Raw genomic sequence first — 23,032 nt, 5'->3', positions numbered from 1 at the left:
GATATTAAAAATTATAAACCTGCTTCACAGCTTCAACAGGAATGTTCATTACAGTACATTGATTTCTTCTTTAAAAGTAATCTGTTTAGAGCAATGATTGTAAAGACTTCCTGTCCATTCTGGTTGCCTAGATATTGTTACATTTCACTAAAGATTTAATCAGGTACCTTTGCTAAGTGTATTACTCACTTCAAATGCAATACTACATTTCTCAAAAGCACACAAGAAAGAGTAATGAGGTCAAGTTTAATTCTAAATTGAAACACTGTATGTTTAAATGCTGTTGATTCCTTTAAATAAGTAGCTTTACAAAAAGTATTTTCTAATTTCAGTATCAATTTATATAGGTACATATAATACTGCAGTGCACATGCATCTCTAAATATAAATACATAGTGTCCATAGATATATGTCAACACCTCTACTTGTTTTATTAAGTTGATCCCTAAACATACAAGAAATTGTGTTATTCAGAGCTTCAATGATCCTTTAATTACCAAAGCCAAGAAAGGAAAACAATTTATATGCCTATCATATGTTTAACAACGAATCTCTTACTTAAAGAATTGGTTCCTAAATGCTCAATGTCAATTACCCCCATCAGTCAAGATCCTGAAATAATAATATCGTGAAATTTTTAAAAATTACACAGAAATATGGTTTTTAAGGAAGGGACTAGCCATCAATTAAACCAAAATGAAGTGGAAAGTCAAAATTTGGCCTGATCAGATAACATTTTCAAATCGAGGAATAATGCACACGGGTATCTGTGATACTAGGTGATTGTTTGGCAATTTTGCTGGGACAGCATGAACAGACACATGAAACTATCTCCTGTTACATATTTAAGCTGTAGATAATTCCAAAGACTTTGAAGCTAGCTCCACAGCTTTGTAAATTCTGAGGGCAAAGCCATGATGATGAGAAACATCTCCCAAATCCCAACTCTTAACACTTCTTACAGCTACACTGTGAAAGGGTTATCAGCAGTCACAAACATGGATAATTAGTCTATGACATCATATCATTCCTTCATTTCCCATCCTGATTCTCATTAAGAAATATTATTTTGTCTTGTCTGCTCCTACTTAATGGACAAGGAGAACAAAATATGTTTAGCATTAAGAAATTAGTTCAAATCTTTTATTGCAAAAGCATACATTCCTAGTACAAGTGTCAGCAAAAAGTTTGGTTTTGTCTTAATTGTCTAATAAATTCCAGCATCTTAATTATCCTTCCACTCAGAAATGTCACTAAGTTGAGCCACTTCAAAAACTCTGCATTTTTCCGAATAGTGCACATAAAACTTTTTGCTCTCACAAGTTCAAAGTTCTGATTTTTCCAGCTGCTCTCTGTATACATTACTAATGTAAATACTTCTTGGATACAGAATCTCTCAGGTGAAACCAACTAAGTTCCACTTACAGCATAACAAAACAGTAATTTACCAAAGCCTAAAGTAACAGTAGGACATTGAGCAAAGAAGGCAATAAATAGAACAGCTGACCTCAGTAAAGCTGGACAATGACTAAGACTCAACCTCAGAATAGCAAGTATTCATCAATACAGTTCTCCTATGCACATCTTGGAAAAAAACTTAATAGCTAATTATCAAGTCAGTTCAGATCATTATTTCAGCGTTTCCATGGCAGAAATACTTCACACTTAACAGAACATCTTAAATATCTCTTTTCTACTTCCAGTTTTCTACCTCCACATTTGCAAGATAGCATATTACAGGAAACACTGCAGATATCCATCAAGCTCAGCGGCAAAACTGACTTCAGAATTTCATGCCCTCTGAAACTAGTCTCATGGCTTGGTTTCAAAATATTTAGCCAGACTTTAGGATGTGCCAACTACTCAGTCCTTCCTTCTCAGAGGACCAAAATAACTAAAAGGTACAATGTGGCAAAGGAACAATCCACTTCAGCAACGTGATTATATAAATCAGCACAGCCTAACTCTTTATAGCACAAAGCCTGAGTTCAAGTTGTGCCAACAAAACTATGCAAGGAGCTATACTGTAAACTTTAGTTCTGAAGTGAGTTGAAAATAACTTCACAAACGGTTAGCTTAAATACACAATCATTTCAGTAATATAATCTATAGGACTGAAGTAAACTGCCATATCAGCACAGTGATGGCACAATAAACTGTGCTGCCAGAAAAAGTATGAAGAAACTAATTGAGACCGTGTATTACAGAACTTATGTGTAGTCTTGAGGCACCACTGATGCTGGGAGTGAACAGCTTACCAAAAAGAACCTTACCAGAGCTTTTTTGGTCTCTAATTCAGGGGTGGAGGGCACGAAGAGAAGCAGCATTACAATTGTTTTTAAAAGACAACTTGAAGGAAAATATTTTTTTAAGCTTAAAATGTTTTCTAACTCTTAAAATATTAAAAAAAAAAGCCTTAATGCCTGATGGAAAAGATAAGTTAAAGTAATTTTTATATATCCATAACTACACTTTTTAATCAAGAGACAAAAAAAGCAAAGTCACCATTAGTGGTATCATGACATACTACAAAACATGCAGTTTCTCTTTAGCCCTTTCTGAAACAACATGTACTGAAGTAAATTTTTTCCTAAGAATGTTAAAGAATTAAAATCATGATACAAACATAAATGGTGACTTTATAAAGAAACTTCCAAAATGAAGATTTAAAATAATAATGCAACAGATGACCTGAAATCACTAATTTGCATTGTAGTGAAGAAGTCTATACACACATTAAAGACCAATATGATGATGATGTAAATTATGACACTAACATTCAAATAGAAAGAGACATAAAAAACCCAAACTGTAATTATACAAACACAACGGTAACTGAATGGCTGTGTTTTCTGTACATCCATGAGCCTCCTTTCACAAAAGCAAGGGTGATTATTACACTATGGGAATGTAGTAATTTTGACTTTGTTCTTTGAAATTATTGTTATATTTAGTACAAAGGGTTGAGGATTTCATTGACTTAACTACAAAGTCAGATATAAAAGTCCACATAAATAACATCCTGATTGCCAGAATCCGATTGTACAATATAAAAATGCAAGAGAGCTCCTAGTTCAGCACTCTAGCTAAATCTAAGCAGACAAGCAGAAAGTCGGGGGAGGGGGAGAAGGCGAGACAAACAAGACCTACAAGCAAAAAAAAAAACCCCAAACTTTAAACACTTCTTTTAGGTATCATAAAAGGACTTTTAAATAAGAGGTGAACTTTGTAAATATCTATAGATAGTTGTCTCCGAAGGTGAGACAGGAAATATTTTGTCAAAAATGTTTTAGACTAGGCTGGCATAACTTACAAAAATGAGGTCAACATCTCTGAAATGTGCAACACTTGTTTGTGAGAATAAGGCTTTTTCGAGAAGTTCAGACTTCTGAAGTCCTTTTTATCTGCAAGTGTGGAGAAAGAAAATACTCTGGAGAAAAGGCAAGACAAGTAATGGTACAAACAGCATATATTTTTTTTTTATTCCAGTGTGCAGTCAGGTCTGCAGAAAGGCAGGTATTGCCAAGGACTGCAAAGATCATGCTGTTGAAAAGATGAGTATGCAGTGGGAGTCAGCTGACTGAGCAGACAGAAAGATGCAGGTCTGTAACAAAAAAAAAAAAAAAAACCAAAACAAACAAAAAAAAACCAGCCAGAAAAGGATGCCTGAGATTTGAAGATTTAGAAGAACAACTGAATAGAATTGTTCTGGTTACTGCCTTAGGGAACAGGAAGAACTGCAGTGAAAAAGATTAAGAGCAGTACTCTGTCTTAAGTTAAAACACAGGCATCTTTAGGAATGCGACATGCCAGCGTTCCAGTATGAATCACAAGGATCTATTCAGGAATGGAAAAGTGGCTCTGCTGATCAGGAGTACAAAGGTATCCACTGAACTTAAATCTACAAACATGATTTTCCAGAAAGAAGACAGATAATTACAGTTGTTCAGATATATGGTCTGTGACCTCCTAGATCCCAGGATCTACCCCTGAAGAATGTTTAAGACATATCTATTGCCTTTTTCATTCATACCTGAACACTGTATTTGCTATATTAGGTGAAGAATGTGATAATCCACAAGACAAAGCACTAATCCTATAAACTCATGCTGCCAGTTTGAATGTATTCATAAAACTTGATGCGTTAACCTCATACCAGAAGGCTTTTACTAAATGAGGTACTGCCTGTTCTCCTGCAGTTGGCGTAAGTTCAGTCTTATGTGCTTTAGCTAATTCAACAGAAACGTACTTGCAAATCCACACCTGATCTGGATCACATGTATATTAATGCAGCACACAGATCACTCACACAGAACCACCATCTCTCAACATGAGTAGAACTACATTCATTCTGCAAGCATCACTGGAATTTTTATTTGTTGAACGCTAAAAGTTAAGATGAGGAACCATGGAAAAGAAAAACAACTCAGGTCTACTGCTTTCTCTACTTGGAAGCCAGCCAAAATATACACTGCTTTTGAAAAATCTTGTTCACATTAAGTATATGAGATTATCTATAAGAAACAACAGCAACAAAAATACAATAAAACAAAGTACTACTTCAAACAATTAGGAAACAGAAGTTTAGGAACCATCAACCTGACACAGAAATATTAAAGTGCTTAAGTACGTTTGTATGTTACATTTTTAGTATTGGACAATATACTAGACAGCACTTGCATTTTTTGTTGAGTTCCTATGAAATGTAAATATTTCTTTGTCAACCATTGATTGAAAATAATTTTAAATGAAAGAAGGTCATTTATTTAATGATTTGAAAAAATAAATCACCTAATTCCATGTATAAACAAGCATTTTTCCATTTGGCTTACAAACTATATGCTCAAATTCAGCTTACTTCTAATAACGAGGATGGTTCTCAAATTTTCCAGAAAAGGTTCTCCTGCTGTTGGGATAGCACACTGAACTGCATAGAATTACAAGGTTAAAATATTGTTATACATGGATAATGTTCAGAATCCAGTATTTTTGTTCCAAATGACCTGCAGTCAAATTTGTACAAAATGATGCACCAATTTACAGATTGAAATCTGTATTTACAGAATGAAATAAGTTAGATAATCCAGGCCAACAGTATTTTGAACAGTTTAAATATGTCTGCTTCTTCCTAGAAACAGGACAACAAAATCTAAATCTAACATGGAGCAGTGATATTGTTCACAAAGTCATGGTTTAGGTAGAGCAATGTCACATCTCTCCTGTAATTATATCACTGCAATTTCCTGGTTTAGAAAAACCTTTTGAAAAGCATATAATGGAATAAATTAAATTTAAAGGCTAGAAATAGACTGATTTTATAAACACATATTCCTTCAATTGAGCATCCTAGCTCAAGCTTCAATAGGATTCTCTAATCACCACACAAAAGTATAGCTTTTGTAGATGTTGGAATAAATCTGTCTGATTGGGTCAACAGCTGTACAGCCACATGCTCTTTTTCTATGTAAGCAAGGTATTTTAGATGCCTCTCACACATTGTATTTTCCTGGCAGCAGACCACAATTTGTACTTTTCCTTTTATTTCGGTATCTTTTTAGCAGAACAAGCCCATAAATAGATGTAGGAGTACAACCGAGTAGATGATAAACTATGACATATGGGCTGAACAAGCAATTGGGAAAGTGAGCGATGAGAAGAAAGTGACTCTAGTGGAAGTAACTTTAAATAGTTTCACCATCAGATAAAGCATTCACATAACATTTAAGACATCTGACACAGTTGCAAGGAAACAGAAAAACTTTCATAGTGAAATACACAAACGCATCCATGGGTATATATGCAAAACCTCATTCTGAGTTCAGTAAACATTTAGGCAATTTTTGTTTAAACAATGATTCAAACACTAGTCCTAACAAGTCAGCCTGCTAGTTTTAACCCCTCTTTTTAATAGGGGAGGGGGAAATATTGAAAACATGTAAAAAAAATTAGAAAACACATGTATTTGAGCCATTGTTCCATATCCTACGATTTCAAGAGATTTCAGCAGAAAAACATACTTTCCTGAAAAGCTTTTCTGTATTAGATACATAGAATTTATAAAATTTAAAAATAAAAGCTTGTAACACAGGACTTTATGCATAAGAGCACTAAACAACCGAAAACATTGACAAAATTCATTCTCAAGTTTAAAGCATCTTTCTACAGATGTGGGCTTGACCCGTATCCACAGAATACGGTGGAAGCTATGAAGGTGACTACCAGACTACATGTTCCATACAGAAGAGGAAAATACTGAAAAATCATTTTAAATGCCTTGCCAGAAGACATACAAAGCATTACTTTGCCACCTCTGAAAAAGTCAGTAACATCTTCTGCAGTATTGCTATTGATCGCATACAGGATAACCTTTCCATGAACAATGTGAGGATTCCAAAGGTTTGCAGGACTAGACAACGTACCAGCCAAAAGCCTAACACTTTCTGGAAAACAAACCAAAAAGAAAAGCTTTAAATGTTTCTCTCACAAGCAAAATTTTAACTCTATAAACGCATTTTAGGATGATTTTTCCATACTAGGTTTGTTTCATCTCATCTACACATGAAAGCGCTTCAGTCTCCCGTACCCTTCTGGAGCTATTTTAGAGTTTAGCAACAGAAAGACGTTATTTAAGAGGTCTACTACAATGTAGTGAACAGAGCACTGTAGACGAGCAATCTAGAAAAATCAATGTCGACGGGAGTGACAAATTGGGCAGTCGTTTAAAAAGTTTGCCTGAAACTGTACCTCTGGGAGGGGAAGAGCAGCACGAGAAAAACTGCCACTCAACAGCTACTTAACTCCGGATTAGAAGGTTTATACGGCATATACTGGAAAACTCCCACAACATTAATACAATGCAAATCTCGCAGCATTCAGCTGTCCGCAAGCTGTACGGTAATTTTAGTCTCGCACAAAGGTATTTCCAATTAAAATCCTCGCTTTTTTTCTTGTAATTTTTAAAAATCTTACTTATCTTTACACACAAACATATCACTTAAAATATACAAAAAAGCTAGCTTCAAGCACTTGTGCGAAGAACTCAAGAACACAATGGCATATTATATGAGTCACTAGATTATACATTTAGAACCCCCATCAAGGTTGTACTTCCCATTGTAAAATTTCTGCAACATAAGCAACTTCCACAAAAATAAAACAATGCAAAAAATTTAAATGATGCTTTGTTTTGTGTTCCTTTGATGCTTTCTGTGCCTTATTCTTACAGCAAAAGTTTGGGAGATGTTCGGCTCCACAAGAAACATTAAGAACAAACATCCTCCAACCTAAAATTCCCTTCCTCTGAGCAGAGGTACACAGAATCTACGTCAAAAGTTTAAGATGTTATCCTCTCCATACGGAAGTTAGGGCCCGCTCTAAAGAAGGGCCCCGGGACACATTACGAGGTGCCGTTACCCAGGACGGCCCTGCCTCCAACCCCAACAGAAGCCGAGGCGCTCACCTGACTGGGCGGGCTGCTCTGCCTCCCCTCACCCCGAAAACTTCTGAGGGGCCGTAAGCACCCTCCCCACTACGGCAGCACAGCGGTGCCTCTGTCCCGTTACCCGAGGAAAGCCTCCCACCGCCCAGCCGCCCTCCTCGCCCAAGAAGCGGGGCCCTCTCCTCAGCCATCCTCCAGTGCCACACTGGCTGCGAGCTGGCTCGGCGGGCACCTGCCCCGCCCTCGCCTCGGCAGGGGCCCTTACCTCAGGGCTGCGCGGCGAGCGGGCACCTCACCCCACGGCTTCGGGGGGGGGGGGGGGGGGGGGGCTACCTCAGGGGCACCCTCACCTCACGGGAGCTCTTACCTAAGAGGAGCAGCTTGACCTCCCTGGCCGCCTTCTCGCCATCCTCCCTCAGGTTCCTGTCGATCATCTTGCTCCTCTCCACCGCTGCCTTGTCCTCGGCGCTCAGCGTGCAGCCCATTTTGGGAAGGGGGTTGTTTTACTTCGCCGGGAGAAGAGAAGCAAGGGAGCGGCGGGGTTTCGCGGGGCTGAGGAGGGAGGGGGAGTGAGTGCCTTCCCCGCTCTCTTTCGCCTTCCCCCCCTCCCTCACCTGAAACGCAACGCCGGCGCCGAGTTTACCTCACACGCAAGCAAGCGGAGAGGAAGAACGCGGCGGGGGGGACACGAGGGCGAGGGAGGCTTGCCTGAAGCCGTCCCCAGGGGGACGCGGAAAGGGAGACGGCGGAGCGCTGCTGACGGAGGCTGCTGCTCCCGCCGCCGCGGCCCTCGCGCTCCCGCGGCACCGGCACCGCCCCCGCCCTCTCCGGAGGCGCTCTGTCGCGCGCAACCGCCCACACGGCGGCGCGGGATAGCGGGGAGGGGGGAGGATGGAGGCGGGGGCGAGCGCGTGCACGGCGGGAAGGGCCGGGCGGCGCGGCTGCGCATGCGCACGGCACCCGCGAGCCGTTGCGCGGGACGCGAATGAGGTTAAAAACGGGCGCGGGAGGAGGGCGGCGGCTGTGTGACGTCATCGCGCGCGAGCGCCGGGCACCTGCGCGTGGCGCTGGGGGAAACCGCCGCGAGCTCGAGTTTAAACGGGTCTGAGCGGGAGGGGCCGAGGGAGGCAGGGCGGCTCCAGAGGCTGAGGCCGCCTGGGGGCAGGGCAGGAGCGGGCGGAGGAGCCCCCTCTCCTCAGTCACGGCCCCGCCTGGGGGCCGCTTCCGTCGCTGTTGGCTCCCGGCGTGCCCGCCCGGCTGCCTTGCGCTCGCTTCCCGCCGCTTCGCTGCCGACAAAGCGCCTCGGGGTCCAGCCGCCACTGGCGCTGGGTGCCCGTGGGCTGCGGGGCGACCGTCCCCTCAGGAGGGGGAGGCCGGGAGGGGGCCTGGGGCAGCAGCGGGGCTTTCTACTCTTGAGACTCACCGGTCAGCAGCATTTTTCCCTCACGAAAAGAAAGCCAAACGAAACGATCCCACCCCACGGCTCTGAACTGCTCAGTCAACTTTCTCCTCGTGTGCCTGGCGTACTTGTCGGAGCTCAAGTGTAGGGCTGTCTGGATATCCACATCCTACCGAGGGGTTGTTCTGTTGCTTGTTTTGTTCTTTAATATAAAACCCGGAAGAAAACTCGATGCAGTGTCTCCAACTCTTTCCCCACCGTGCACACGTTGAGCTGTTTGGATTACAAAAGATCCTATTACCTTATAATAGGATCACAGAAAAATTCGGATTGGAAGGGACCGCGGGAGATCATCCGGTCCAACCGCCTGCTGAGAGCAGGGTCAGCTGAGCTGCGACTTTGTATCCACCCCACCCCCCGCCAATTTGTGAGCGCAGTTTGAAATAAAGTAGATTTCACAGAATTTCTTAGCTGAAACAGCCTGCCCATGAGATGAAACTCTGAATCTCAGGAAAAGTTTCAGTCAAAACATAAGACTCAAGAGTCTACAAGGCAAATCTGTTAAAGTTCATCTTCCCCCGTGAGTCCTTAGGATTTTTTGTTTCTATAGGATCTCAAGAATTTCTTCCCCCAGAATGAGCTCGAAAAGAGCAGAATTTTACAGTACAGGAGGTGTTTTAGCATTAGAGTACAAAGACTTTAAGTCACATTCAGCTATTACTCGGTAATTTAAAAGTTTTTTCCTGTAATACTTGAAGGAAAAGTGTATTGCATGTTCAATTTTTATTGGATGTGTTGGATTTTCTTCTTTAAACGGGTCTTTGAATGCTGACGCTGAATAAACCATAAGTAATGGTCTAAAATGAAGTAGATAATGCTCAATTAAACGGTGACTTAAATAATTTAAACATTTTCTGGTTGGCAAGCATGCACTCAACCTTAGCAAAATACGGTATAAATTCCTTCCTTAAAGAAACCCTGAACAACATTAACTCTTAAGACTTCATAAGACCTCTGAGACATTTTATTTGGCCATCTTCATTGTGCTACTGCTATGGAGAATGGCTGGACACCTGAGAAGTGTGACTTGCTGCTTTGCCACCAGCGATTTTTCCTCCTGAGTGGTTCATGCATGCAGTCCATTTTGTGTTCTCTTGTGCTGACTTCCACACTGGTACCATGGGATAAGAGTTTTTACAAAACAGTTCAGCTCACGTATGGGAACCTAGTCTTGTTTTAGGGTTCCTGGCATCTCCTGTGACAAAGTGGCACAGGTAGTGATGTAGACTGTTGCTCAGGAAAGAATGGAGTGAGGCGAGAGGAAAATTAATAAGCTTAAGGATAGTTTTCTGCTTTGGAAATAAAGAATAAAGACTGATTTCTGAGATAAACAACACGTGGTTTGAATATTGGCAAGTGAAAGTGTGCAGATTAAGGGATAAGAAAGTAGTAAACAGAGATTACTGTAGGTAGAAAGATGTGATAATGAGGGAGGTAGATATTATAAGGATGGAGGTAATACAAGTAGGACACCCCAACTTTGCATGGATTTTGTTTCATTTAATCATGTGCCTAGCACACATTTTTATACTTTTGACTAAGATTGTCTGCTACAGTTCTGTCTGTGCCCTTTTGCCTTTCTAACACTGTCATTACACCCATGGATATAAAGAGTGAAATAGGCCCCAGTTCCTTTTTTTTTTTTATGACCCTGTAGCACGAAAACAGATCTGTATAGTATCTGCTTTTTTACACATTTAGATAGTCTTAAATACAAAAAGATTTAATTCTCCTTTTAGTTCTATTTATCTTAAAAACACTTTATTTCCTAATTAGGGACTCTTCTACTACCTTTTTCCTGTTACAGTCCTGTCGATAAGGTGTACCTTTATGTACATGACCAACATTACCAAAAACAGGGCTACTTCTGAAGATCTGCTTACATATGTTTTCTCTGACATGCATGTTACTTGTGTTGAAATTTGAAGCCAATTTGTATTGATTTTTAATTTTACAGGAGTAGAAGAAATACTCATTACTGTTTACATATGATTCACCAATATTATTTCCTTATGTAGTCTCTTTGAAATAAAAGAACCTCTCAACTGTGTTCACCAATGTCAGTTGTTTAGTTCTACTTATGGAATAATGACCCAGGTGATAACTTACTATGTTCTAGAGTTACTTCACATCAATAGAAGCTCTCAGGACCACGGAATAACACATACCCTTTTTACAGTGCCCCAGATGGTTGAAGAATGATTGTGCTAACTCTTGTGGCCAGGAAACTCCCAATATTCAGAACCAAGTTTGTCAGTGCAGTGCTTTACAACAAATAATGTCTTACATGATAAGTTGTAGACCAGTGGAGGCCTGCATCTATATCTGAAGCTGGTACAGATCTGTACATGATATCTTATACTTTAAAATACTCTACTGCATTATCAAAGAAACTATAGTTAAATATTTAAATATAGTCTGTATTTGGGAGTACACCATCCATCAGTTTTATTCCAAAATGTCAGGAATGTGTTTGCTCTAACGCATTGATTAGAGTTGCTTCAGAGCAGTATGGTTATATGAGATAGTGTATTTCATCCCTACAGTTAGAATTATATAGCTTTTCCCTTCATCTGACAAGTCGGGAGATTGCTCAGAAGCTCTGTGTGTGTGTTTTGCAGCCTCGTTCCTGAGAGAGGATTATTTCAAGAGATTTTGTTGTTTTTCTTGCTTTAGCAACAAATAGCTGTTGTTTGGTCTGACCTCCTTTTTAGTCCCCATCACCTGCTCTTGGGATCATTTTTGTGTAAGATTATCTTTAGCTGCTACTGCGTGGGCTTAGTAAGTAGAATTTCTTGTGTATGGAATATACAGTGGGGATAATTATCAGCCTTCAGCCTTCTGTTTTGCTGTTTTTCAGATTTTAATTTCAATTATCTGATTCAGCCACATTATTTGCTCTCATTTTTAACCAGAGACAGTGTGCAAAATCATATATGAGAAATTGAATACAATTGTTGTGAAAGAAATAGAGGAAAGCAGGCAAGAATTTGAATTTCTATCTTTGGAAAAGTGAATAGACCAAGGTAAAATGCTTTCTGAATAAAGCATGTAACTATATGCATAATTATAACTCAATGCCTAAACTAAAATAAAATCTTACCTAATTAATTTCTTTTTTGTGTTAAGAAAACCAAATGTTCCCAAGATTCACTGCAAGGTATCTTCCATGCTAGTGCTTCACTTTTAAAGTGTGTATATTGCAGTTTTTGCCTTTAGCCAACTCCTTGACTTTTACAGTTTAGTAACCCCCATTTTTTTTCTAGATTAACTAGGAGCCTCCCATGTGATGTTGTGATCCCATGTGGCACCATATCTAAATCATGTATTACACTATTTGAAATTCAAGCAGATGAAAAAATGGTAAAACAGACATCAAAGCAAATAAGAATCCACTGTATGAATTCAATGTCAAATGCCCCTCTGCCCCATTGCTGAGTCTTCTGGCAAAATACATGCAGTCCACCTTCCAGAACCTCTGGCTTATACTGTATGCATACACAAAACTGATTCTCCTCTCACGTTAGTGTGATTAATTAATAGATAGTGGATATTTTAGATGTTAACTAGCTATGATAATGTCCCTGTTCAGCAATGTCACTAATGATAGGGCAGACCTCAGCTGTCACTTGCAACACCTCTGTGAAGATCCTTTCTGACTAAGAGATTTTGTATGCTTAATTCAAACTGAAATTCTTCTTGGAACCACAAAACAAGTTCAGTTTTAAAATTTCCTAATGCCATAGCTGAGAGATACTGAATCGAAGGTGCCCTGCTGGACCTCCTTTTTGTGAACAGAGAAGGACTGGTGGATGATGGTTGGAGGCCGACTAGGGCACAGTGATCATGAAATAATAGAGTTCTCTATTCTTAGAGAGGCCAGGAGATGGGGAAGCAGAACTGACATCCTGGACTTCCAAAGGGCTGACTTTGATTTGTTTAGGCAACTGCTTGACAGAATCCCTTGGGAGACGGTCCTGAAGGGTATAGCGGTCCAGGAAGGCTGGGCACTCCTTAAGAAGGAAGCCTTAATGGCACAGGAGCAGGCAGTCCCCACCAGCGAAGACCACCCTGGCTGAACAGGGAGCTTTGGCTGCAACTCAGGGAGAAAAGGAGAGTTTACGGCCTTTGGAAGAAGGCACTAGCCACTGACAATGATTACAAAGATGCTGTGAGGCTATGCAGGGTGGAAATCAGGAGATCTAAAGCCCAGCTAGAAACTAATCTGGCTTCAGCAGTCAAGGATAACAAGAAATGTTTCTGTAAGTACTTCAACAGCAAAAGAAAGACCAGGGAGAGCCTCCATCCCCTGGTAGACGCAGAAGGAAACATGGTAACAAGTGATGAGGAAAAGGCTGAGGTGCTCAATGCCTTCTTTGCCTCAGTCTTTAATAACAAAACTAGTTGTACTGCGGGAATCCAGCCTCCTCAGCCAGAAGACAGAGACTGGGAGAACGACCCTCCCGCAATCCAGGAGACAGTCAGTGACCTACTGCATCACATAGAATACACACATAAGTCTGTGGGACCGGATGGGATACACCCGAGGGTGCTGAAGGAGCTGGCTGGGGTGCTCGCCAAACAGCTTTCCATCATTTACCAGCAGTCCTGGCTGACCGGGGAGGTCCCGACAGATTGGAAACTGGCCAATGTGACGCCCATATATAAGAAGGGTCAGAAGGATGATCCGGGAAATTACAGGCCTGACAGCTTGACTTCGGTGCCAGGGAAGCTGATGGAGCAGCTCATCCTGAGTACCATCATACAACATATGCGGGACAACCAGATGATCAGGCCCAGTCAGCATGGGTTTATGAAAGGCAGGTCCTGCTTGACAAACCTGATCTCCTTCTATAACAGGGCAACCTGCTTATTGGATGAGGGAAAGGCTGTGGATGTTGTCTACCTTGACTTTAGTAAGGCCTTTGACACCGTTTCCCACAGCATTCTCCTGGTGAAACTGGCTGCTCGCGGCTTGGATGGGCACACGCTTTGCTGGGTAAAAAACTGGCTGGATGGCCGGGCCCAAAGAGTTGTGGTGAACGGAGTTAAATCCAGTTGGCGGCCGGTCACGAGTGGTGTCCCCCAGGGCTCGGTTTTGGGGCCACTCCTGTTTAACATCTTTATTGATGACGTAGACAAGGGGATCGAGTGCACCCTCAGTAAGTTTGCAGATGACACCAAGTTGGGTGGGAGTGTTGATCTGCTCGAGGGTAGGGAGGCTCTGCAGAGAGATCTGGACAGGCTGGAGCGATGGGCTAAGGCCAACTGTAGGAGTTTCAATAAGGCCAAATGCCAGGTGCTGCACTTCAGCCACAACAACCCCCAGCAGTGCTACAGGCTTGGGGAGGAGTGGCTGGAGAGCTGCCAGTCAGAGAGGGACCTGGGGGTGTTGACTGACAGCCGGCTGAACATGAGCCAGCAGTGTGCCCAGGTGGCCAAGAAGGCCAATGGCATCCTGACTTGTATCAGAAATAGCGTGGCCAGCAGGGACAGGGAAGTGATCTTACCCCTGTACTCGGCACTGGTGAGGCTGCACCTCGATGACTGTGTTCAGTTTTGGGCCCCTCACTACAAAAAGGACATTGAATTACTCGAGCGTGTCCAGAGAAGGGCAACGAAGCTGGTGCAGGGTCTGGAGCACATGTCGTACGAGGAGCGGCTGAGGGAACTGGGGGTGTTTAGCCTGGAGAAGAGGAGGCTGAGGAGAGACCTCATCGCCCTCTACAACTACCTGAAAGGAGGTTGCAGAGAGCTGGGGATGAGTCTCTTTAACCAAGTAACAAGTGATAGGACAAGAGGGAATGGCCTCAAGTTGCACCATGGAAGGTTTAGACTGGATATTAGGAAGCATTTCTTTACAGAACGGGTTGTTAGGCGTTGGAATGGGCTGTCCAGGGAGGTGGTGGAGTGCCCATCCCTGGAGGTGTTTAAGAGTCGGGTTGACATAGCACTGAGGGATATGGTGTAGTTGGGAACTGTCAATGTTAGGTTAATGGTTGGACTAGGTGATCTTCAAGGTCTTTTCCAACCTAGATGATTCTGTGATTCTGTGAATTGATTAAGCCGTAACTTGGTAGCATGCTAACAACTATAGTGCTTGTTAATATGGATGCAAGCAATGACTGTCAATGCCTTGGGAGATTCCAAGGTGTATATTGTGCAAGGATGGTGCTGTTGGGAGGGAGAGGAGATGTACGGCACACAGGCCAGTGAGTGCTATGCATGACCTAGTACTCACTGCTGCCCTGAAATACACAGTGAGGGTTCTGTTAATTTTAATGAAGGCAGTGCTAATTACACTAATGTGGGAGGAGAATCGGCTTTGTGTATGCACACAGTGTAATCCAGAGGTCTTTGCAGGTGGACTGCATATATTTTGACAGGAGAAGGTTCAGCAATGGGGCAGAGGGGAATTTGACATTTAATTCATATTATGTTAACCTTTCCAAAAGATCAGGTTTCCAACAAGTTGTGCAAGTCTGTAAGTTGATGATTTCAGTGTTCAAAACACTGTAGATAAGTCCTCTCCTAGAATATGACACAGCCAGGAGCAAATGTTCAGCAAGTCAGATTTCTTTTTGTGCAGTCTGCATGTTTTTGAACAATTATCTTGTTAGATTTAATTCTGAACAATTACGGCAAAAAAAGCTACATAATCTACTGTCTGTTCTAACCCTGAGCTGCAAATGAACTAATCATTATAAGGACTTCATAGTATAAATAAAAGAAGAAGTCATTGAAAAATTGAGCATGTTGTTAATAAAGATTATATTAATTTGTGAGAGGGAGACACACACACACACACACACACAGATACACATTTGTTTCCATAGTGCTGAGAGGCCAGCACAAACTCCTGTAGAGCTTCAGAACATAATCCTTTAGTATACCCATAGCAGGAATGAATTACACATAAAATAAACCACAAAAAAATCAGGTAAACATGTAATATTATGAAATACATGCCTCTTTGGGATGTGGTCTGTGCAGTTATATTATTCTTTGTTCCTTTGTAGGTATGGATAATTTGAAATCATTTCACAGTAAGTGTTAAACAGCACTATGAACCACTAAGTGTTGTGTTTGTAAATGTTATTGCATGTGAGTAAAAATTAGATACATAAGTATGTATATTCATGCGCAATTGTCACATCAGCAAAAATTATAGAGTGGATATCATTCTATTTGTGTAAAGCTTTAGTAAATCTTTTTTGTAGTGACTGTTTCAATTTTGAATTGTAGGAAGTAAACATCAGTGTATATGCAAAAATGCCCATCAGTATAATGTTTACTCTTACCATGCTAGGTCATCATAAGTTGGTGTCTTTTTAAATGAATTTAAGATAAACATCTTCAGTCAAGATCCGTAAACGTATAATGAGTGAAGCAACTACCCAAGATGTTATACTAACAAGATATTCAGGAAAATTACTGCAGGAAGAATGTTCCATTTTTCTCTCACATAAGCACAGAATAACTATAAGAAAATAGAACAACTTCTTGACTGTCATATCTAGAGTCCTCACGTGTACTCTGAAAGGCAGCTCTTATGAGCAGGTACCCTGAAGAGTCTGTTTTCTTTTGCTGCACTTGAAAATTGCATAAGAACATTAATTATTGTGATAAATAGATTCTATAATGTATTAATAGAAGGTTTTAATTCATAGTTATAAATATACTACAAATGCAGCAACCATTTTGCTGACAAAACATATCAACAAACCAAAGAATAGGACTGATCACTTACGGAGATTCAGAGACTTTTTCAATTATTGCACATTTAAAATAAATTGCAAGTAAAGTCTATTGATTGAATGGAGTAGATCATGACCATGTTATCCAATAAATATGTTTTCTTGCAAATGAAAGGTACATGATATTTACATCTAAATGAAAAATATTTTTTTAATAAGTGGTCCTTTCTATTTTTGCAAATATTTATGTGTGGGTTATGGCAGTAGTCTTTCCTTTTTAGAATGTTGAATAACTGAGTACTGATCAATAAATACCAAGTAAAATAATTCTGAATGAAAGTGGGTTTGTCCTTCTCTTCCCCAGGCATGATGACATACAGTCTAATACTAGAACCTGGGATTCTATTACTATGAGTCTAAAGGATTCTCTTGATTACAACAGATGGAGAAGAAAATTGTAAAACTGCCTACCTCCTTTCAGTGATTGTTACGGAGCAGCAACATGAAGCAGGTCTGAAGGAAGACATTTGCCATGGTTTTATGTTTACATGTATGCTGAATCTTCAAAATGTTCCTGTGTGTTCTCAGTCATACAAGGTCCCAGATTCAATCCAGAGTCATACTTAACATCTGTGCTTGCTTCCACTTAGCTTGTAATTGGTTTTGAATTCTGCTGCTTCTGAATAAGGGGTTGTGTGTCCTAAAGCTTGTCTTTTCTTCCTTTGCTCCACCAGTCGATCTAAATAAACCAACAAACCTTAGTTTTAAGCAGTTCATTAAAAGCAGCAAAGTTCATGGTTCAAATCCTGGGTACACTGAAGTCAATGGAGACGTTACCATTACTATTACTTTACCATTACTGTACTTCAGTACAGGCAGAATTTCCCTTTTGGAACTGCTCGAGTGCTTCATGTGTTTAAGTGCATTCATGATCTACAGTCAAGGTGCTCAGCATGTTTCAAAATTCTTATGTAGTTAGATTATGCTGACACTGTGTTGCAAAAACATCATTTTTACTGGGTAAATGAAGAAAGTCATTATAACTTTTTTGTCTAAAATCTGATCCTAAGCGAATTGGGAAGAAAGGTAAGCTCACAGTTTAGGCCTTGAAATCATAACATCTAAGTTAATTTCCATCTCCATTCAAAATTTTGTGTTTCTGTGGACTGATTAATTTTTTTCATTTAAGTATCTCCTTAAATTGCCTAAAAAAAAGCAGAACACTTCCTGTCATCATAGAGATGTGGATAAACATGCAGGCTATTCTCTTATGTGGTGACAAGATGGGTTTTATTTTGTTGATTTATATGAAATGAATAATTACTCAGAGCAAAACAGATATTAGCCTCATTACAGGAAACAGCGGTTTCTAATGCTTGTTCCTTCATCTTCTGAACAGGAACAAGTAAACCCAGCACTTGGTTATATTTCAGTGCTCCTTTGTTTGCCTTGGCATTTGCTTCACTTCAATATAAATTATTCCAAGTTGCCAGGGTAATGCCATTCATTCTATTGTTTGTTTACATGTTCAATGTCCTTAAAACTTGTCCTTAAACGGACTGCTATTTTTTTTCAGACTTCCTCACTTTTCTCAATATCTGTGCAGAATACAGAAAATCAATAGCTGCAAAGTTTTTAATTTTTAATTTTCATTGTGAATTGAATACCATTACAGTATTTAGCTGAATAATACATTATGTCTAATGGTGCATGGTATTATAAATTACATTTCGAATATAATCTTCCCTTTGAAATCTAAGAAGTTTTGCCTTGGAGTATTCTGTTGATCTGTTTAAGTCTCACAAAAAAATAATCACACATACCACAGGAGGATTCTGACAGAAGATTTTTTTTTTCTTGAATAAAGTTAGTTGACTCTATTGTGTTAACAGAATAAAATCAAGTAACACAAACAATGTTTTTTATAAAAATGCAATGTTGAAGCAGGCATAAAATCTATTTGTAAAATAACAGAAATTATTTTCAGTAATATTGTGTCTTAAGAATGTTATGGTTAGCAATAAAAATAATATATATTAGCTAAATTCTGTCAACATTAATGCCAAATACCAAATCCACTGTAAGGAAGGAAGAACACTTTCATCGATACCCGTAAAACTCGGTTGTGACTTTGGATTACACAGCGTTGAAGAAAGCACTAAAAGACTCTAGAAATAAAATGCCTTGCCTAACAAAATAATTTCTTCTCCTCTCCAGTATGCAAAAATAATTCTTCCTTGTCTGCCACAAGATCACCTGATGGAATAATCTGGCAAATTATTCTACGCAGTTAATCCATCATGTTGAGTTTTCCCTGGTATATCCAGGTTTTGTTCCCAAGAAAGTAGATGATGTTTTCAGCTTCTCTCATGAGAGGCACATGGAAGATCCAGGTATTTCCCTAGCTGAAACAGAACTATAAAGCTAAATTGTGTGCCTTTGCTGCAAAAATTTGAGGAACTCAGATTAAGAAAACTGTGCATTGATAAAACTGCCTAATGGAACAAAACCAGGAAATGTGTTTAGATGAGAAAGAGCTATCAGGAATTTAAACAGGAAAGACTGAGTACTACTTGTTACTGCAGAATGCTAATGTTTGTGTGCAGAATGACCACTGCCCTCACCATCAGAGCTTCACAGAAACTCAGGCCAAGGTCAGGCAATGCAGGTCAGCAGCGCAGAGTGCTCCGCAAGGTACTTCGCTGGTTAAAAAAGCTGAAAATGGAATTAGAGCCAAAGGAGCCCGACGTCCAACTATTCCCTAAATTAGTGGGACCAAGTTGCAAACAAGAATTATGATCAGAAGATCTCGAGCACTCTAGAGAAAGCAAAGTATTACAGCTAGGGCCAAGGAGCCGGAGGCAGCCGGAGGGAGCTGGAGCTGCGGCCGCGACCGCGCAGCGCAGCTGCGGTGACTGGGAGCTGGTGGAGGCCCAGGCCCGGTGCTGGCACATTGAACGGGTCGTTGTCAGCGGGACAGAGACCCTTGTTAACAAGGGAGAAGTGGCAGCGGTTGAAGCGCCATCGTGCTGGCGCGACGCCTTCGGGCGCGGCTGGGGGCTGCGGGCTGCGGGCGGGCGCTCGCCGGGCTCCCTGCGCTGCTCGCCCCCGGCTTGCAGGGCTCGCCGCAGCCTGTCAGCGGAGGAACCATTACAGCTCTCCGCAGCCCCTTTCCTGCTGCTGCGTGAGGACGATGATGTCAGTGAATAGCTGCAGTTCACAAGTTGCCACTTCCTGAGGCTCACAGCCCGCCCGCCCTCTCCCATGGGTGGGCTGGGCTGCAGCCTGAGGTTCTGCTTTCAGAGCAGATCTGCAAGCGGTGGGGCAGTGATCCCCCAGAACTGTGTTTGAGACTCAAACCAGATAAGCAGTGAGCAAAACAGTTTGGAATCCACAAACTGTATTTTTACAAAAACAGAACAACCAAACAAAAACCAAACCACATACAAACAAACAAAACCAAAAACCTTATAAACTCATAAATTATAAACTGACCAATGCATTTGGTAGGTTTCCTTCATCTTAAATAAGCCTTCTCTCTCACTGATCTATGCTTCCTTCACATCTTGGAGTCCCATCACAAGCCCTGTTTTCTCTAGACAAAGTTGGCATGAGTTTGGGCTGTATTGTGCTTTTTCATTTCCAGAGCTACTCTGAAGTGTGTTCAATTAATGTATAAACAGTAGGTTTCTACAATGAGTTTCCGTTTCTGCAAAAACAGATCTGATGTTACTGTGTCATCTATTAAAAAAGGCAATAGGGTGATACATATAGAAATATAATTTTTTAAAAAATATGATATTAACATTGAAATAGCACTGCTGAGATATCCCTTGTTATAGCAGGCTGGTCAGCCTGAGCCAAAATAACAGAAAACAGACACACGATTAATTTCCTTAAGAATTAAAAGGTAGAAATATAATCGATTCCAATCAACATTTTACTGAATTTTATTTTCTAAAAATAAATATTTTAAACTTTTTTTTGAAAACCTGTAAGGTTTTTCACTAAGTATTCCATGACTTTCAGATTGAAAACGCAGCAATATGCTTTATCCATGATTCAGACTTTAGAGGGATTTAAGAGAAGTGAGCTGTCAGATTTTTAAAACATGTATAAAATTGTGTATCTTTATATAGACATGTATTTTTGTGATTTGTGACATTTATGTAAATATTATGTCCAGATTTTCACCGATGGATGGGATCTGTGGAAGGGTTCTGCAGAAAACAGGACTCATTTCTGTTCTGTTCAACATTGTGGTTGATAACTTTGAATTAATTATTAGACCATATCTGATAAAACTTGCATATGATACAGAGGCCAATAAAACATTAATTAATGATGAGCCAAAGGCAGTTACACAGAGTGACCTAGAATGATTGTAATTCTGGACCCTGGGGGGAAAAAAATGTTTATATAGCTAAATAAAGAATATGTGTATGAAGAGGCAATTTTATCTCTTCTTGAAGTTTTAATGAGGCCGATATTGAAATAGTACTTACAGAGCTAGGGTGAACACACCAAAACAAGGAAGTTGAAAATCTACAGTAAGTGTATAAATCATTATAAAAATGCTCAGGGAGAATTCTCTACTAAAAGGGATGAGGAATGTGAGCAGCAACAGGAGGAGGTGGCTGCACTGTGTCATCTCGTGGTGGCTTGGACAGTCTCTTCAGAAGGTTTTGCACTGTGTTTTACCGAGACGAAGGCGTGAGTTCAGAGCAGCCACCTCATGCCAGGCAATGCACTGAGGAGACTCTTGAAACTTTCTCTCTCGGATGACAGGTACGTAATTTAAGGATCAGTGATAGATGGAAAATCAAACTAGGTAATCTGGTTTTTATACTTCCTTAATGTCTGTATACCTATAATAAAATAATTTAGGAATGAACTGTAGCAAATCTCTTCTAATGAGAGATTACAAATTGCCTCAGTGATCTTGAGAAAGATCCCACAAGTGAAGCTGATTCCCAAAGCAGCATGATTGTCCCTTAGTTAAACTAAAGCTGTGTGACTTGCCACAGATAGCTGCGATACAGAATTCTGTAATTTGAATAAAAGGAACCTTTTAATTCATTATGGAACGTGGTGGAGATACCTGGCAACTTTCATGTTCCTTTGAATTCGCTTTTAGCTCATTTCTAGCCTATCAGGTGGTAGGCCTTGCAGTTATAGTTCAAAGCTTGATTTATGTTACTGATAAAAAATCACGTAGAAGCCATTGAAAAAGAGAAGTATGGACACGTAAATATGCAGTACAGTGTCTACCAGGTTTACCAAGCGTTTTACTAGATCTGGCTGCTGAATTTTGATTTTTAGTTACTAATGTTTCAGGTCTTGATGACTGGCAGAAAAGAGAAGCTGGTGTTAGCATTAAAAATTCACTTTTGTAGTTATATTATTGTGCAGAGTAGTCTGACTCTTCATTCTGTCATCTGATGTCTAAACAGGATAGTATATGTAATTGGTAAATATGACAATGAGAACCGGAGAGAGAACAGATAGTGCTTTCCGGTTATGGCATCATGGGTGAACATGTGACGCGACTATGTGACTCAGCCATGGAGATTACAGAGATGAAGGACACCGTGACCAGCACTGATAGTCAGTTGATTTTACACAGGGAATGCCCACACTGTGCAGTGGTCAGGAGCATGGCAATTTCTGAGCTAACAGGGCCATGCAAGAAAAACGCTTGGCATTACTGTGCTTCAAGGAGGGCTTAGAAAGTTGGGCGTACTGCGGTACCTTGCCTAAACTGCAGCATCGACTCCCCAGCTCCTCTGGCTCCTCAGCACAGTTTGAAAGTGTCTGTGTAACCCAGATATCCTCTACCAGTGTCCGCAGATACAAAACAGTAATGAACGTTCATAGCTGGCTATGCCCTATTTAAGCCATAATAAGAGAGCAAACAACCCAGATTTCAGGGACGAGAAATAATAAAGGTATCATAGAAACATGGCAGTTTTCTCAGGAATAGGTGTTGCAGTACTGACTTGGCCACAGCAGCCTAGCCTATCCAAATATAAATGTTATTTTTCACACCAAACTTTTTCATTTGAACTTCCTCTTTATATATGTATATATATTGTTTATTCACAAGCATGTTACAGCCTCCAGTGGGTTGAAACCGGCGGTGGGGTATCTCTCTATTCATACATTTCTGCTTTTTAATAGGAACTATTCAGAGCAAGACAAAAGCTTGACTGAATGCTGGGAGAAATTTCGTATCGTAGAGTCATTTAAATGTGAACTAGGACATTCTCTGGACAATTACATAAAAATGGCAAGTGACCCTCTGTACAATAGTTGCTTTCAACATGATCCAAGGCCAAGACAGGCTTTTGACAGTTACATAATGCAGATGGGTCATGATCAGCCAACACAGAAATATTCGGCATTGTACAAAACGAGAATCACATTTAGCAAAGTTGA

General features: G+C 40.5%; 1 protein-coding gene across 4 annotated transcripts in view; it reads right to left on the bottom strand.

The window, feature by feature from the left end:
- Positions 1–8,878, bottom strand: part of GNAI1 (G protein subunit alpha i1) — a 37,190-nt gene extending 28,312 nt beyond the window's left edge. The window contains exons 1-2 of one of the 4 annotated variants that reach the window (XM_074827904.1): positions 8,862–8,878; positions 7,806–7,990 (exon numbers count right to left, since the gene is read on the bottom strand). In XM_074827904.1, the coding sequence (XP_074684005.1) occupies positions 7,806–7,923 (118 nt within the window). In that variant the 5' untranslated portion in view covers positions 7,924–7,990; positions 8,862–8,878. Of the gene's footprint in view, positions 1–7,805; positions 8,301–8,861 lie in introns of those variants that run through there. The other 3 variants (XM_074827903.1, XM_074827905.1, XM_074827901.1) reach the window with 3 other exon arrangements.
- Positions 8,879–23,032: the final 14,154 nt, after the last annotated feature.

This window comes from Strix aluco, chromosome 5 (genome assembly GCF_031877795.1).
Source record: "Strix aluco isolate bStrAlu1 chromosome 5, bStrAlu1.hap1, whole genome shotgun sequence".
NCBI lineage: Eukaryota > Metazoa > Chordata > Aves > Strigiformes > Strigidae > Strix > Strix aluco.
This window is presented reverse-complemented; position numbering and strand designations above follow the sequence as displayed.